This window comes from Lepidochelys kempii, chromosome 5 (assembly GCF_965140285.1).
Source record: "Lepidochelys kempii isolate rLepKem1 chromosome 5, rLepKem1.hap1, whole genome shotgun sequence".
Lineage (NCBI taxonomy): Eukaryota > Metazoa > Chordata > Testudines > Cheloniidae > Lepidochelys > Lepidochelys kempii.
This window is the reverse complement of record NC_136384.1, coordinates 102,007,681-102,025,180: the sequence shown is the minus strand read 5'-3', so window position 1 is coordinate 102,025,180 and position 17,500 is coordinate 102,007,681. Positions and strand designations below refer to the sequence as shown.

The following is a 17,500-nucleotide window of genomic DNA, read 5'->3' as shown; positions in this document are numbered from 1 at the left end:
CAGAAATCCAGGGGACAGTACAGCCATGAAACAATCAGTCCCCCTTGACCCTGTGCTTACTCACCATTTTGGGGCTCCCATGGGTTATGTGCTTGCTTTGGGACAGGCAAATTATGCTATTGTGTAGACTGTGCTTGCCCTTGAGTACGGGGGAAACATTGCTGTGTCTGGTGTGAACAATGCTGTCTCTGTTACGTGTTGCATTTTGCCTTTCCAGATGCAACCTTGAGATCTCAGCCGTCCGTGTTATCAACGTCCAAGAGGCTGCAAAGAATCAGGAAGAGGCCACTTAGAAGCAAAGAGGACACGCTGCATGAAGTCATGCAGCATTCAACTAATGAAAATAAAAAAGTACAGGAGTGGCGGGAGAGCGAAAGGAGGGTCCACCAGCAGAATGTGGATCGCTGGCACCAAAGCACAGAGCGGCTGATAAGCATCATGAAGCACCAAGCGGACTCGATCCAGGTACTCGTAGCCATGCAGGCAGAGCACTACCGCTGCCCCCACCCCCAGCCCTTGTCCCAAAACTCTTGTGCCCCCATGTCACCTCCAAACCACTTTCCCCAACATCCAGGTTCTTACCGCCACCCACTGCCTCCAACACCTGTAGCTTCGCCACCCAGCCCTGAAAACGATGACCCGTACCCACGGCACTCAACCCCCATCACCATGCAGTATAGCCATCCTGAAGTGCAGCACGCATTGCACAGCACTCCAGACAGGACATACGCAAATCTGTGTTTGTACCATTCCCGCCCCACCCCACCCCCTTGCCCTTTGTGTTTCCCAAGCAGTCCCATGAAAGTGGCTTTTCTCATCCGAAAGTTCCGCAGTCACTGCTCATCATCCCAGACTTGCATGACGATGTGATCCCACCACTCAGTGCTTGTTTCCCGAGCCCAAAAGCAGCGTTCCATGGTGGTGAGCATGTCCGTGAATGCCACAAGCAAACTTGTGTTGTCTGCGTTACTCGAGTTGATATCACCATTGGAGTCCTCACTGTCACTCTGAATCTTAAGGAATAACTCGACTGCCAAACGTGACGTGCTGGCGAGACTCATCAGCATATTCCTCAGCAGTTTGGGCTCCATTCCCGCAGACCGAAAGGGAAGACAGAGTGCGCAGTACGAAAAATGTTGAAAGATGGTGCCAAATGTGGACGGAAGCAAAGGGAATGCTGGGATGTGAACCGATGCATCACGGGGCGTTGGGACAGGACCCAGAATGCCGTGCTCCCCCCACCCCCTTCCCACAAGCCACAGTGCCAGAATGGGAAGATTTCAGCGTAACAGCCGTGTTAGTCTGTGTTCGCAAAAAGAAAAGGAATACTTGTGGCACCTTAGAGACTAACCAATTTATTTGAGCATGAGCTTTCGTGAGCTAGAGCTCACTTCATCAAATGGGAAGAGGTGCTCTGTGGGGTAGCTGCCCATAATGCACCACTCCCAATGCCACTGCAAGTGCCGCAAATGTGGCCACGCCACTGCGCTTGCAGCTGTCAGTGTGGACAGACTGCAGCGCTTTCCCTACTGCGCTCTCCAAAGGCGGGTTTAACTCACAGCACTCTACATCTGCAAGTGTAGCCATGCCCTAAATGTTAGACATATACAGCTGTGCTGACTTGTATAAGTAGTAACTTTCCAGAGAAATAAATTATTTTTACTATCCCTAGTCAAAACATACTTTCTGCATTTATAGCCTTGTTAGAATTATCCAGCTGGGAGGAGTAGACCTTGAACAGAGAGAAATGACAAAAATGAAATTATGCTGAAAAATTAAAAATTACTGATGGCATACAGATTTGATGACAGGGGGCACTCAGAACTATGTCAACATCTTACCACAGGTAGCCTTTAAATGTATTTCTGTGTCTGCAGATCCCTTATTGGGAGTACAAATCAGTTGGGAAATACACTCCAGTACTACTTTATCTCAAGAGACCTAAACCCAACATTTGAAGGAACTTTCTCCACAGATGTCCATCTGTATCCAGTCACTAAGTACAGCAGTCAGGATGTACAAAGCTGATATTTAATATTGACTGTTGTTGATCTTGTTGGGTGGCAAGTGGTACACTTCACTGCATCATTTTAGGCCCTGATTCAGGACAGCATTTAAGCATCTGCTTAAGTTTAAGCATGTGTTTAAGTTCCTCTGAAGTTAATAGTACTTAAGCACATATTTAAAGTTCAGCATGTGCTTAAGTGCTTTCCTGAGTTACAGTCTTTATGTCCTTTAGCCTGATCATTCTGTTACCAAGTTATTGACAACTCTGAATTTTAACTAAAATGAATTTTAACCATGCCATTAATACTTTTTAAATTCAGCAACTTTAGCTCAGTGTTTTGAGTGGGTATGTGCCAAAAAAACCCAACCTATTTGATATTAAACTTGGACTTCAAAATAATCTTTCAGCACTAGAAAGGTATTTTGGAAATTGTATAGAACATTGGATTGATTTCATCTCAATTTGTGAAGACTGGAGACAATATGGTCCCATGCATGACAAAATAGAATTGTTCTTCAACATCTGGAATCCCATAGTATAGGTAGGCCCCTTGTTTAGGGGTCCTTTAGACCCCTAAATGGGTCCTTTAGAAGCATCTGTAAGACAGAGCCTCTTTCTTATGTTCCACTGGGACACCGTACATTATGAAGTAGTTGTTGGTCATCACAAGTGGCAGAAGCTGGCCCATGATCACACTAATATCTTACTCCAGGAATAGTGCCATTTCCCTCAATAAGACAGCTCAGAGTGAGGTACTACTCAATATGAGTGAAGTTGGAAGAATCATCTGGCTTGTCATATCATGGTGCTAAATTGTGTTTTGGACATCAGGCCCACAGAGGGAAGCAAACCCCCATTTTATATCCCTGTGGAGTATAATTTTAATTTCAATCGGCCCAAAAAGCCAAAGATGTTAATGTGACCCTGTCACTGTCTAACATGAAACAGTATTAGACAAAGTTCAGGATTTGGTATTCAGAGAGCTCGACCTGGCAAAGAGACACCATGAAACATTCTTTAGCCTTTTATTAAAAGGATACAGTACAAGAATGAAAAACAGTTAAATACCATATATTTCAAATGCTTTAAGTAAGGCTTTTATTTTAACAGCATTCCTTGTTCTCTTACCTGGAAAGAGTCTTTAGAAGGATCCCCTCCCCACTTTGACAGTCTCTTAGATGGTGAGAACTGCCCTTTTTGGAGAACAGAGAAGAAGTTGGTTGAAAGAGGCTGGAGCTATTGTTGTTAAAGTCCACTCCCATTTTCTAGAAAACATACACACACACACACACTTAAAATGCAGCTTCTGTCTTTGCTGTTGACTTTTACTTGCCACCTCACTGCTGGAGAAACACAGGCATGGCACTTGGTCTTATTAGCCACTCTGAGACATGGCAAACTTGTACCAGCATTGGGCTGTGTAGGGCATTGATTCGAGTTGTCCTTCTGGTCACAGGCTTACAGTAATGTTGCAAAAGTTACATTATTGCCCAGCTAAGCCAGATTCTTATTAGACAGAAGGCAAAAGGAGAGGGATAGGAAAGGGAAAAAATAAAGCGGGGGAGGAATTGGAAAAGGACACACAACGGGGGGGGGGGGGGGAGGGGTGACAAAAATCTCACATCCCAGATGCATTCGGTATTTAGCATGAGCCTGTGGAGATGGAGGAATCATCTGGGTCCCTCTCTCTGCCCTGGTCTGGTCTGGTCCGGACATCTCTCAGGATCAGGACAGTGAAGGCACAATGCTGGATTCTGGGGTCCCAGGAGAGGGTGGGGTGGGAGCTATGAGAAGCTTGCTTCTTCCCCTTCTTTAAGTCAGCCAGTATCATGGTAGCCAGCTTTCCGCTGCCCAAAGTCTCTTTTTGAGAACCCCAGAAAGGGAATAATGGACAGAATAGCTGGTCCTCTCATTATTTTGTTCACATTAGGCATAATATCCGACATGCCATTTTTGGGTCACTGATTTCCAGCCACTTCTCTTCTTTATCCGATATGACCTTAACACAGTCCTTGAATTATATCAGTAAGCCTTTTCATTTGGACTAATTTAGTCTGTCTCCCTTTCGCATTTCTCCCCGCCTTCCCCCCACAATCAGCATTTATCATTATATGTGATAGGAGCATTTCGTAAACTTTTATTCACTTTCTCCCAGTTGAGCTCATGATTTGGGTAAATTTGTAGGCCCAATGATTACAACTGCGGGATACCCGACTTTGGACCGTCCAGGCACACAGCAGTAAATTGGAGTTTGTGCACATGCTTACTCCCACTTTTGGCATAGATCAATGGCTCCCAGATACATTAGCCAGAATAGCTAAACTGACATGGAAGGTATGATAATTTGCTGCTGGCATAAGCCTCAGAAAAATGCTAACCCCTCCCCACCTCTTAATGTGCTCCTGAAGCAAGGGGGAAGCAGAGAAGGAATTATGCTTCAGATGTGGGCCTCTAAGGATACAGCTACATTTAATCTGGGAGGTGTGATTCCCAGTTTGCATAGACGTACCCTCCTTAGCTCTGCTCAAGCTAGCACCTAAAAATAGCAGCGTGTCCATGGCAATATGGCTGGCATCTCGGGTTAGCCACTTGAGGATGTACCCAGGGATTGCACTCTGACAGTTAGCTCGAATGGACAACCTGTGCCACTGCAGACTCACTTCGTTTTTAGGCCCTCGCCCAAGCAGAGTGACAGCAGGTACATCTGTGAATGGGAACCATATCTCCCAGCTCAAATGTCGACGTATCATAGTCACAGTTCCTTCCTGAGTTATTCCGAGGTTGGTGGAACTCATTCACCATCCTGTGCTCAGGACTGGTTCAGAAGCACAAGCTAGTCCTTGTCACCTCTTTCTGTGTGTTTAATTTTGCATATTTGCATTAGGCAAATCATTTTAAACATAAAAAGTAGGAATTATTCAGAAGAATCTATATTAAAGTTAAATAATATTTCCACTTGAACTTTCATTATTGGAAGGCAGAGAAGCCTTCTGGAAGCACTTGCTGCTTTAAATAATGGTGATTTCACCTTTGACTTATTCCTTTGCAAACTCAATTTTTTTTTTAAAAGATACAGAATGGTTGGTACTAGAAAATAACAGGCATACTATCTCTTGTATTGCAGTCATCGTTTATTCAATATCATTCATGTACAATATGCTGTCTTAAAAAAAGGAAACAAACCACTTGGGAACTATACCAACCTAAAACAACTGTGTAGTGAATGAAACAGGAAAAACAAGTTCATTTACAAGGACAGAAAGTGTGTCATAGGCTAGGCAACACAGAGAAACAAACCACCCCTCACTGCTCAAATCCCATTATTCCTATTCTTTCACATTACCTCATTAGTTTAGCAGACACCCCAACACCTTTTTGGTTCATCTGTTAACAGGACAAAGTGCTGGGTTTTGACTTACTCTGTTATACTCTCAACCAGCTCAATCAATTTGTTAATGAGATTTGGTGTGAAAAAGAAAAGTAGAGAAACAAGTGTAATTTTACAACACCACATTTGCAATTGGTAATTTACACGCCAATAAGTGGCACGTGCCGATAGCAGCTGATAAACTTTCTGACAATTATTTGAAACAGATAATTTTCTCAAAAAGAAAAGGAGTACTTGTGGCACCTTAGAGACTAACCAATTTATCTGAGCATAAGCTTTCGTGAGCTACAGCGCACTTCATCGGATGCATACTGTGGAAACTGCAGAAGACATTATATACACACAGAGACCATGAAACAATACCTCCTCCCCCCACTCTCCTGCTGGTAATAGCTTATCTAAAGTGATCACTCTCCTTACAATGTGTATGAAAATCAAGGTGGGCCATTTCCAGCACAAATCCAGGTTTTCTCACCCCCCCTCCAAAAAAACACACACACACACACACAAACTCACTCTCCTGCTGGTAATAGCTTATCCAAAGTGACCACTCTCCCTACAATGTGCATGATAATCAAGGTGGGCCATTTCCAGCACAAATCCAGGTTTTCTCCCGCTCCCCCCCCCCAACTCACTCTCCTGCTGGTAATAGCCCATCCAAAGTGACTACTCTCTTTACAATGTGTATGATAATCAAGGTGGGCCATTTCCAGCACAAATCCAGGTTTTCTCACCCCCCACCCCACACACAAACTCACTCTCCTGCTGGCAATAGTTCATCCAAACTGACCACTCTCCTTACAATGTGACGTAAAAGAATAAATGGACACAAATCAGATGTCAAGAATTATAACATTCATAAACCAGTCAGAGAACACTTCAATCTCTCTGGCCACGCAATTACAGACATGAAGGTCGCTATCTTAAAACAAAAAAACTTCAAATCCAGACTCCAGCGAGAAACTGCTGAATTGGAATTCATTTGCAAACTGGATACTATTAATTTAGGCTTAAATAGAGACTGGGAGTGGCTAAGGCATTATGCAAGGTAGCCTATTTCCCCTTGTTTTTTCCTAACCCCCTTCCCCCCCGCCCCCCGACATTCTGGTTAAACTTGGATTTATGCTGGAAATGGCCCACCTTGATTATCATACACATTGTAAGGAGAGTGGTCAGTTTGGATGAGCTATTGCCAGCAGGAGAGTGAGTTGGTGGGGGGGGGAAGGGGATGAGAAAACCTGGATTTGTGCTGGAAATGGCCCACCTTGATTATCATGCACATTGTAAGGAGAGTGGTCACTTTGGATGAACTATTACAGCAGGAGAGTGAGTTTGTGTGTGTATGGGGGTGGGGGGTGAGAAAACCTGGATTTGTGCTGGAAATGGCCCACCTTGATTATCATGCACATTGTAGGGAGAGTGGTCACTTTGGATAAGCTATTACCAGCAGGAGAGTGAGTTTGTGTGTGTGTGTTTTGGGGGGGGAGGGTGAGAAAACCTGGATTTGTGCTGGAAATGGCCCACCTTGATTATCATACACATTGTAAAGAGAGTAGTCACTTTGGATGGGCTATTACCAGCAGGAGAGTGAGTTGGGGGGGGGGAGCGGGAGAAAACCTGGATTTGTGCTGGAAATGGCCCAACTTGATTATCATACACATTGTAAGGAGAGTGATCACTTTAGATAAGCTATTACCAGCAGGAGAGTGGGGGGAGGAGGTATTGTTTCATGGTCTCTGTGTGTATATAATGTCTTCTGCAGTTTCCACAGTATGCATCCGATGAAGTGCGCTGTAGCTCACGAAAGCTTATGCTCAGATAAATTGGTTAGTCTCTAAGGTGCCACAAGTACTCTTTTTCTTTTTGCGAATACAGACTAACACGGCTGTTACTCTGAAACCTGTCATTATGTAAGATAATTTTCTGCATTTGAGACAAGTGGATAGAAATTAAGTAACAAAGAGGGAAAGGCACAGCCATGGACTTGCAGAAGGAGATAGCCATTCTTGGGAATCCACACATTGTACGGTTGTGCCTTGATGTCACTCTGGCCTTTTGCCTCTAGATTTTTTTTTAAAGTGTGGCTTAGCACAAATCTGCCACAGATCATCCTTGTTCGTTATAGCCAGTAGTGAAACGAGGTCACATGCGCTGAAGAGCAGATACCCCCCAGTGCTTTAAGCCATCAGGAGTTGGGCTGTCAGATCTTCGAACAAGAAATGCTTCTGTCATGTTTATACAGCTCAGCCCCAAGGTTTCTGTAAAGGAAAAAGCCATCACTTCATTCCCCTCCCACAGCTCTGCCCATTGGCCTGTGAACAATACTTTTAAGGCTAAATTAATGCAAACACTGTGTGCAGTGGCTTGCTATGAAATGTTGAAAACAACAAGAACTTACTGTACTACAGCTGTACTTTTATATGTAACAGACTTGAGATGTCATGAAAGTGCTGAGAGACTGTTGCTGTCTCCCATAAACAGGGAAATTATATCCTTAATCAAAGCACTACTGCCAGTGTCGAGAATACTATAGATTTCAGTAAGCTTAGCTGTGTTTTTTACTGTTACTATAGATTATAGCATGTAGCATCAATGTCTAGTAGATAGGGCTCTGCACTGGGACTCAGGAGATGTGGATTCTGTTCCTGCTTCTGGCATTGAGCTGCTATGTGACCTAGGTAAGTCACTTCACCTCTTTGTACCTGTGCTTCCCCTCTCACTCTGACAATCTGAATAGACAAGGCAGACTACACTCATGAGCTGAGATTGCCTCACTGTACTCTGTGTGTACTCTGATCTCAGTTGGGGCCTCTAGGAGCTCTTGACATACAAATAATTACTAACTGTGAAGAACAGTTATTCTCATGAGGTTCACAGGAATGGCTGGAGTCAAGCCCAAGGAAGCTTCCAGACCCTCCATAAGAAGTGATAGCCATATTTGTCCCCTGGCTTTAGAAATGCTTTCAGTACACAGAGCTGAAAGTCACTGCACTTAAGACCTTTCTCTGGGTGCAAAATCTGTCTGTTATGCCACAAGTGAGGAGGGTTCCCTGGCAGCCTAATCCATACTACTGTTCTGCATAAAGGGGCAAGATTTGAAGGGGAGACAGACACCTCCTACGCAGCATGCAATATGCCCCTTTCCCACTCTGCCCATGTACATCCACTCATTGATGGCATGGAGAATCTGTCTTTTATTGCATGGCATACCACTGAAATCAGTTCAAGACATGGGCATAATGAACCAGAGCTAAGGGGAAACGTAGGATTGCTTTGCCCTTGTGAAAGTTAAAGTGTCCACTGTTTTTGGCTGTCTCTCATACAGAGCACCCCAAACTGAGCCACCTGTAATTAGTGAAATTTGGGCTTACATCTTTTCTGTATTAATCTGACATTTCTACATCCCATCTGTCAACCTCCACTCTTCAGCAGGAGAGCCCTGTGGCCAGTTTCACACCAGCAAAGCCCTATAGTTATAGTCAGAGTGTGAGGTCTCCCTGATATTTCAAAGGCAGTGAGTTTGAATTCTGTATTTATCCAAGGGAAGTGGTAGTAGGCAACTCTCTTGGATTTTCAGGATAAAGGACAAGATGGCCTAATGCTGTAGATTTTTCCTATCTCTGATTAGCACAGGAAAAACACAATTATTTTTGTTTACTGCCAATAACCATAGCGTGACACTGCTTTATTTTAATTTCTTAAATGATAACTTGCTTCCTTTACCTAAGAGGCAAGCATTTTCTGGAGGAACAGGATGGGAGGGAGTGGAATGGGACTCTCTTTATATCTCATATTATTCTGGTTAGTAATCAGAGGCAGTCTGATAGAGAACAGCTGCTAACCTGCATTGCATCCTAGTAGCTCTGTGTCAAATACATAGAAAAGCCCATGGAGATTAAAGGTCCTTTTGTCAAGTTGAATAATGCTTTGGATAATTACGGGGGTGGGGCAGCCATTCTTCAAATTCCCCTAATGAAAAACAACATTCACACTACAATCCAGAACAGTGGAGGTGATTTCCAGACTATCTAAGCTCTCATCATGCTGATAGTTACACAATACAGTGGACTTAATGCTCCCTGCATGTGACAATCCCCATGCGTGTACTTCCAGACATTTTAGGGATGTAAACAGAAACTACTCCTCAGTGAATTTTTACTATTTGTGCTTTTTTGGGATTGTGTTGCTTTATGCACAGTGTCAGCAGCATCTCAGTGAGCAGCATAATGCTGTACTCTTCTTCTTTCTCCATTATTATAACCACCAGAGACTACCTGCTCTACTGACTCTGCAGCAGGGGAGAACTGTTTCTGTGCATCTCACAACGTGCCAAGGCACTACCATGATACAAATATTAGCAGCCAACTCTCAAGCAAGAAGCTTTTTTCTCTCTCCTTCAGTCTAATGCAAAGCCAACAAGAGAGAGTTATAGGCTTACAACTGAGTAATATGCCAGTCTTCCTCTGTCCAGCTGGCATGATAGAGTGAGAGCATCACAGACCCAGTGCCATACCCTACTGTAAGCCAAATAACTTATGCCCCTTTTGCACGGTAAAAATGACAACTGGGATGAAGCAACATAAGCAGCTAAGACCAGAATACTGATCTACACCGATGGCATTCAACTACCACATTGTGCTCATCATGCCTATATAGTACAATACTTTGGTGAAATCTAGGGGGAATGATAATACTGTAAAAGTTAACTTGTAATAAGTTCCTTGACTTATGTGAAATGGAACAATCATCACAGTCTTGTTCTTAGTAGACAGATGGTGCAGGTTGGCCCTAACTGCCATCCTTAGCTGACAGTGTCAGTAGAGAGACTAATGAATGGATGGGCTATCACCAGCAGGAGAGTGAATTTGTGTGGGGGGGTGGAGGGTGAGAAAACCTGGATTTGTGCTGGAAATCACTTTAGATAAGCTATTACCAGCAGGACAGTGGGGTGGGAATAGGTATTGTTTCATATTCTCTGTGTATATATAAAGCCTGCTGCAGTTTCCACGATATGCATCTGAGGAAGTGAGCTGTAGCTCACGAAAGCTCATGCTCTAATAAATTGGTTAGTCTCTAAGGTGCCACAAGTCCTCCTTTTCTTTTTAATGAATGAATAGTCATGGAGACTGAAATACCCTCTTAGCCCCAGAGGTGATCCCTCCAGGCAAGGATCAAGACATTTTGTCAGGGGAAGCTTACATTGCCAGTGCCCAGGCTGTCCCCTGTTTAGTCCTCAGTGTGCTCTGTCTTTCTCAAGCACTAACTTTAATTTTAAGACTAAATAAAATAAAGGGACATTTTCAGATTTTTTTTTACATGCCCCATTGCATGTAAAGGTGTCTTTTTCAGTTTCTAAGTACAAGTTAAGGCTGGATCCTGCAAACTGAACCATGTGTGTGGCCCTCTGTGACAATGTGGGTACCCACTGCCTTCAGTTGGTATCCACGCAGGTGGATGCTTGTACGGACATGGAGCTGATGGCAAGACTGGGGCCCAATGGCTCATTTGTCCGTTAGAGCCAGAGCTTTGCACTGAGGGAAGTACAGAGCTGCACTGGCAGCAACTCTAGGAGAGCGCCTCTTGGAACCTCTCTGCATGCAGGGGGAGCATGTCTACTGCTACCTCTTTTAAGGGGCTATGGGATGCTCCCTCCATGTGGCCTGCCAGCTCTGGGGGCTCCGCAGCAACTTGCAGAATCGGGCCCTTGGTAAAGTACATATTCAGGTGCAATTCAACTCAGTACACCTGTTGATATCCAACTAGTGTGAAGAGAAACTGATGCACAATTGCCCATTTTGTTATTTTAGAAGATGTCCCTTTTCAGATATGAATATAAAGGTTATTGCTTGTAAATTGGCCTACGTGTGTTTTGTGATCTGTTTATAAATATAAATGAAGGAATTCTCATAAGGGAAAACCATACAATTTACCTACAAGAATTCTGTCAAAATGCGAGTTATCTTTAAGCTGTCTCCCTACCTTCCCCTCCTTTCTTACAGGGCTTATATTCCTCATTTCCCCATTGTTGTTTGTCTGGAAACAGACCCTTCAAGGAGCTAAAGATTTAAAATTAAGTAGGTAAACAAACATATTTGTGGCTCACTTTAGATTTTAATATGGACCCGAATCATATGCATGGATGGTTTGCAAACTATTATGCAAAAAATCTATTCTTGTGGTATTTTTGGGTTGACTAGAAACATTAAAAAATAAAAATCATAGAGAGCCTCTTGTGATGAAATGGTTAGAACACAGGATTTGGATTCTGTTCCCCGCTCTGTCACAGATTTCCTGTGTGACTTTAGGAAAGGTATTGAGCCTTTTGGTACCTCTGTTTCCACATATGTAAAATGAAAATAACACTTCCCTTCTTTACAGGGATGTAGCATAGGTTAAGCAATATTAGATGTGGTAGTGTGGTCCAGCAAAAAGGCATTGATCTAGCACTTGGGAGACTTCACTTCTATTTCTGGCTCTGCTCTGTGATATAGGCAGAGAGCTTTGGTTAAAGTCTCTCTGCCTGTGTTCCCTCCAACATTTTTTCTATAAGCTTTTCACGGCCGGGGCTGTCTATTACTATGTGTCTGTACAGTGTCTTTCACAATAGGAGCCCAACTTGTTTGATGTAACCAGGCTGTATAAATAATGTTTATTATTTGCATACCTGTGGTATGGCCTGAGATCAAATGTAAGGTAGTGTAGCAATCCAGAGTATTGTATTATGGTTATTTTAACTGAAACATACAGAGGTTTACACATTTAATTGTAAAGCCGAGTTGGAATTATAACATATAAGGAACTGTGTGCTACAAAAGACAGCACAGCCGTTCAGTCACAAATGTAGAAGCTAGGGCTAATTACAACCTGGGATCAGGTCTAGCAAGTTTTAAAATACTTTACAGATATTTCGTAAAACGTCTCTGAAAGCACTCCGACAAATAGAGTCAATGTTATACAATAAAACATTCAAGAAAAACTGAAACAAATCAAAATTCAAAGGAAAAGATGTAGTTGCAATGTCCTCTGGAAAGACCGCAGAAAAGAAGAGGGCGAACAAGATCTATAACTCTATATAATTATCCTTATTTGCCTTCAGCATTCAAAATGGGCAGATTGAAAATATTTAACAACAGAAGACAATCAAGCATTGTTTCAAAAAACCGAACAGCACAAGGGATTTATCATCAGCTACAGGGAATATAGACACTGGGCGCGGTGGCATGCGCCTGTAATCCCAGCTACTTGGGAGGCTGAGGCTGGCGGATTGCTCAGCTGCAGTGCACTCTGCTGATCCGGGGTCCGGTACCCCTGACAGCCTGGCCAGTGAGTGGCCGAAGGACTGGCTAGAATGACGTGTTGTGAACAGCGCTCTCTCTGTGACGGCTGATGAACTGATTGATCAAGGTGACAGGGACTATATCTTAATGATCTAATAAATGTGGAGGGCCTAGCCAATGATTGGAAAACCATTGTAAAAGTGTAAAAACCAGCAAAAGAATCTGTAATAATGTCTTCCACATATGATGTACCAGGGGCTATTCAGCAAGGTCTGCGGTAGGAAGGAGGTGGCTGGTCAGAAACTAGAAATACTTTAGGGTCTTTTTGCAATACTAATTGATATATATGATCTCACTGGAATGTGGATCATTGTAGGAAAAGACATAGCAGCTTGTCTCCAGTTCAAGTACATTCATATTTAAGCATTTGGGTTCTGATCCAAGGTCCATTGAAGTTCATGGAAAGTCTCCCATTGATTTCAATGAACTCTGGATCAGAGCCTAAAAGTTTGTGCCATCTCATTATGGTTTGCCTAGGCAGCTTGCGAAACATATGTACACATTTCTCATAATAAGACATGCATCTTAAAATTCCCCTCCTATCCCCGCAGAGATAAAGGAGGCTACACCTGACTGGCAAAGCTTTTCAGAGAGTTTGTCCCACAAATTAATTTGATGATCCTGTTGCATGGGTGAATACCGTAGAAAAGCATTCTTAAATATTAATTTTGATTTTTGAATGGATGTCAGTCGGTCACCCATGTTCACATCCTTTTTGCCTATCCTTCCCATAATTATTCTAGTGAAGGAGTTTGCTGGCGGGAAGTGTTTGCTGACACAGAGAATTCTAAACTAACATTGCAGAGTTGCACTTATAAAGTGAATTTTGTATTCACACTAGAAACTCGATACATTCATCCCAGACAACATTAGACAACACGGTGCGGGGAATGGCTCTGGGCACTGTACACCAGAGCTCCTACGGCTGATAGCACTGGGGAGATACATCAGTGCAAGCGCAATGGTGAGCAGTTTATCCACAATTGCCAAGATAGAAAGAGTGCAACAGCCAGATTTTCAAAGGTATTTAGGAGGTGCCTAAAGAGGCAGCACCTAGTGGGTTTTTCAGAAGAACCCACCTGTATCTTTAGGTGCCTAAATTCTTTTCAAATCTGGCCCCTTGCCACTAAATCCCAATGTCCCTCTGCAGAGCAAGGCCTTTCAAAAGGAAACATTAACAAGGCTACTTGATACACAAGCACATATATACTTTAGGAACATGCTTTGAAAAGACCCCTTCCTCTAGACTGCTTTAAGTACCTGGAAATGATGAAGCATAAGCCTGTAGCTTCATGGATACCAATAATTTTCTCATGCAGTTGGCAACTAATGAAGCTATTGTAATCCCGAAATATATGGAGCTTCAAAGGCCCATACCGGAAGTAAACTAAGCAGAGAGGAAGGATAGTCTTGTGGTTGAGGCACCGGATGGGGACTCCAGAGATCTGTTCCTAGCTCTACCACAGACTCCCTGGGTAACTTTGAGCATGTTGGCTGAATCCCTTCGTGTCTCAGTTCCTTATATGTAGAATGGTGATGGCAATATTTCCCTACCTTACATGGGGGATGTGAGGATAAATTTGTTACTGGTGCTCAGGTCTTCAGTGAAGGTGACTCTGTAAGTACATAGTTAAAAGTGGTCATCTAAAATTGATTTTCTAAAAACCAAGTTACCTCAGCATAAAGAATGCAATCCATAGTATCAGTCAAATCACTGTTAAGCATAACAATGGTTCCATGCTTGCCATGTTCAGAGACTCATTTTCAGAAACTTAAAGAGTTTGTATTTCAGTTCCCTTCCCACTGGCTGGTCAATAAATAGCCATCGTCCCCTAGGCAATTTTTGGATTACCAGTGGTGCTGCAATAACCACTGGTTATTATCTACATCCTTTTGTCGTCAGAACTCAAGCAATCCTTGAACATCAGTCTTCCTCACAGTCCTCCCAAAACAAAGAAAAGAGGAGAAAATAATTCATTCCAACCAATAGAGACTTTAAACCTTTTACTTCTGAAAGCCTAGCTACAATTTGGGCCAGATTGTGACTGACCAGCATGGCTAATATGGGGTGGTGTAGGGCACAAGGGCCAGTCACAGACACAGTCCCTGTGCTCCTGTGCACATGCAAGCAAAATACATGATTCATGTACACAATCATGAAATATGAATGCAAGTATTAGGTACACACACCTCAAAGTCTGACCCAATAATTATTTTATATTTATTAAGAACAGACCTTTGCATTCTGTAAGATTGCAGAATGTTTACTAAGTTTATATCACTTCACTCACTACTCCATTTTATGTTCCCCTTGGATGCAATTTTTGCAGCACCCTGCAATGCTATCCTACAGTTTAAGACAGGAAGTGAAATAGAATATTGCATGCAACTGAAATTGCAGATAAATATTCATAGTAAGTCAAAAGTTTTATGGTTCTTTTGTTGGGGAAAAAAAAATCACATTTCCCATCAAGCTGAAAAAAAGGGCCCAGTTGTGAAATCACTGGGAGTTGTGCACATAGTGAAATGTCTAATAATATGATAAGCTGTTATCAGGAAGAAATGCTGGTAGAAAATTGTGCAAATTGGGGACATTGCAGAAAAATTAAGCCACTATATACTATTTGTTCAACCATCCATAAATCACTGCATGTCATTCCCCACATGGTTCCTCTGTCTGACATTGATCCCATACTATGGGACAGCCCTTAGGTTTTTAAAAGCGAACAGAGGGTCCAGAATCAAACACTTCATTCATATTTAATTTGTTTATCTAGCAAAGTTGAATGAATTCATATTATATTGATGCGTAATGATTACACACTGCCTTGTTACTTCATCTGTAATGTACAACATAGTAATTATGAACGTTCTCAGCCTTGTTAACAAAACTCAGCTAATGACAGACGTGAAAAACTGAGTAGCATTTATTATTTATTTATCATAAATACTTGTAAGATAAGTTATAATGATTTGCTTCTATCTGTTCCACCTATCTTGCATCACCTGTCTGTATGATGGAAGTGGGCTGGAGCAGTAGTAAAAATATTACTGAGAGAAACCAAAAGGATAAATGAACAGTCTGAAGTCTGCGCTTTCAGTACAAAATCCATTGCCTACGTAATGCACGAATATCAGGAGATGCTCTGTTTTCAGCATTAACAAGCTGCATGTAGTCTTGTATCTTTACAAAATAATTATGCTGGATTTATTCATCCCTGAACACAGTGATTTTTTCATGATGGGATACCATGGTAGTTCAGTGAAAGGATAATTTCATCTCACCCTGAAGCTGTGAAGCCCTAAAAAACTCCCGAGTCAGTCGATGTCAGCACATTCACAAGAACTGTCTATTGCAAGGCATGTCTCCTACACAATAAGGCCAATGTCTGTTTTCCTAAATGTTACATAAGTGGGACAGAAAAGTCTCTTGCGTGATTTCCTCCATGACTGTTTTCTGTATCTTTAGTAGACACTCAATGATCCCCAGACTCATCATTCTGACTGTTCACCTCTCCCACTCCTGTGCTTGTGCCTTCTTCCAAAGCATCCCCTGTTCCTAATAGAACCTGCCAATCCCAGTGTGCCAGGCTCCCTCCCTCCTTGCACTGAAATCTTTCTCGAAGGGCCACTTCTGAAAATGCTAGCCTTTGTCGCCACTATCCCAATTAAAAGTAAAAGTGTGTCCTGCAAGGTGAAATCCTGGCCTTACTGAAGTCAATGGGAGCTTTGTCATTCACCTCAGCAGGGCCAGGATTTCATCCTATGTCTTTAGTTGTGTCTTGTACAGTACCAAGCTCAACATCAGCATATACATAGTGCATAGCTTTGCTTTCTCTACACTCCACCCAAGCTACTTTCCTGACCTGTGTTTTCATTCAGTTTCCCACTGAGTCGCTCATTTCTGACTTTATGCCTCTTCTATACCATGATGTATATGGCCAGGTAGGCACCCAAGTGACCCTTTGGTGTATGAAAATTACTGAATTCAGACACCCGTTGGAAACTGTAACCCAACAGCAATAACTTACATTGATAAAGTATAGTGCCTTTCATCCAACAGGATCCCAAGGCACATCACCAACTTAACATATACAGGACTCAATTCATCCATTGTGGAAAATAAGGTGTCCCTGGGATGGAAAGTGGCAATTCTTACCAGGCTCTGTTAAACCCTACACAACAGTTCAGAACAGGAGGCAAATATTGCATCCAAATTAAAATGCAGATAAATCTTGCAAGGTGGGCAGTGCCTTCCGCCAGCCAATGACAGTTGAAGGCGCTGTGCTTTGCTTCATGCAGGACTGGGTCTCATAGATTTTATGGAGAACTAGGTGCCTAATTACCTTTGAGGATCTGTCTGTAAAGCCAGGTGGGTCTCAAACTCAGGCCTGCAGAATTGACAGGCAGCTAACACCTCCACACTGCTACCCAGCAGCAGTTGTAACCAACTCATACTCCCCTACCCACAATCTGCTGCAGGCACAGACCACAGGAAGTCCCATCTCAAGGGGTTCAACAAACTGCAGCCTTATGGTGCCTGGTTAATTCCCTGCCCTATATAAACCCAAGGGGTGTTTCAGGAAGTGTCCATGCAACAGCATGGATCACTCGCTAGCTGCCATGACCACCCTGCATTCTCTGTTCCTGAACTCCTGGTATTGACCTCAGCTCTGACTTGAGCCTTGACTCCCACTTGAACCCCGGAATATCCACATGGACCCTAATACCTAGTATTGACCCTTAGCCTGATCCCCTACCTGTCCA

The 17,500-nt window shown here is 42.9% G+C and overlaps 1 protein-coding gene across 1 annotated transcript in view; it reads right to left on the bottom strand.

Annotated features, from left to right (window-relative positions):
• LOC144930565 (uncharacterized) overlaps positions 1 to 17,500 on the bottom strand; it is a 105,121-nt gene that overhangs the window by 34,689 nt on the left and 52,932 nt on the right. Inside the window, exon 4 of the mRNA XM_078852889.1 lies at positions 14,288 to 14,349. Within this exon, the coding sequence (XP_078709015.1) occupies positions 14,335 to 14,349 (15 nt within the window). The 3' untranslated portion in view covers positions 14,288 to 14,334. The remainder of the gene's footprint in view (positions 1 to 14,287; positions 14,350 to 17,500) is intronic.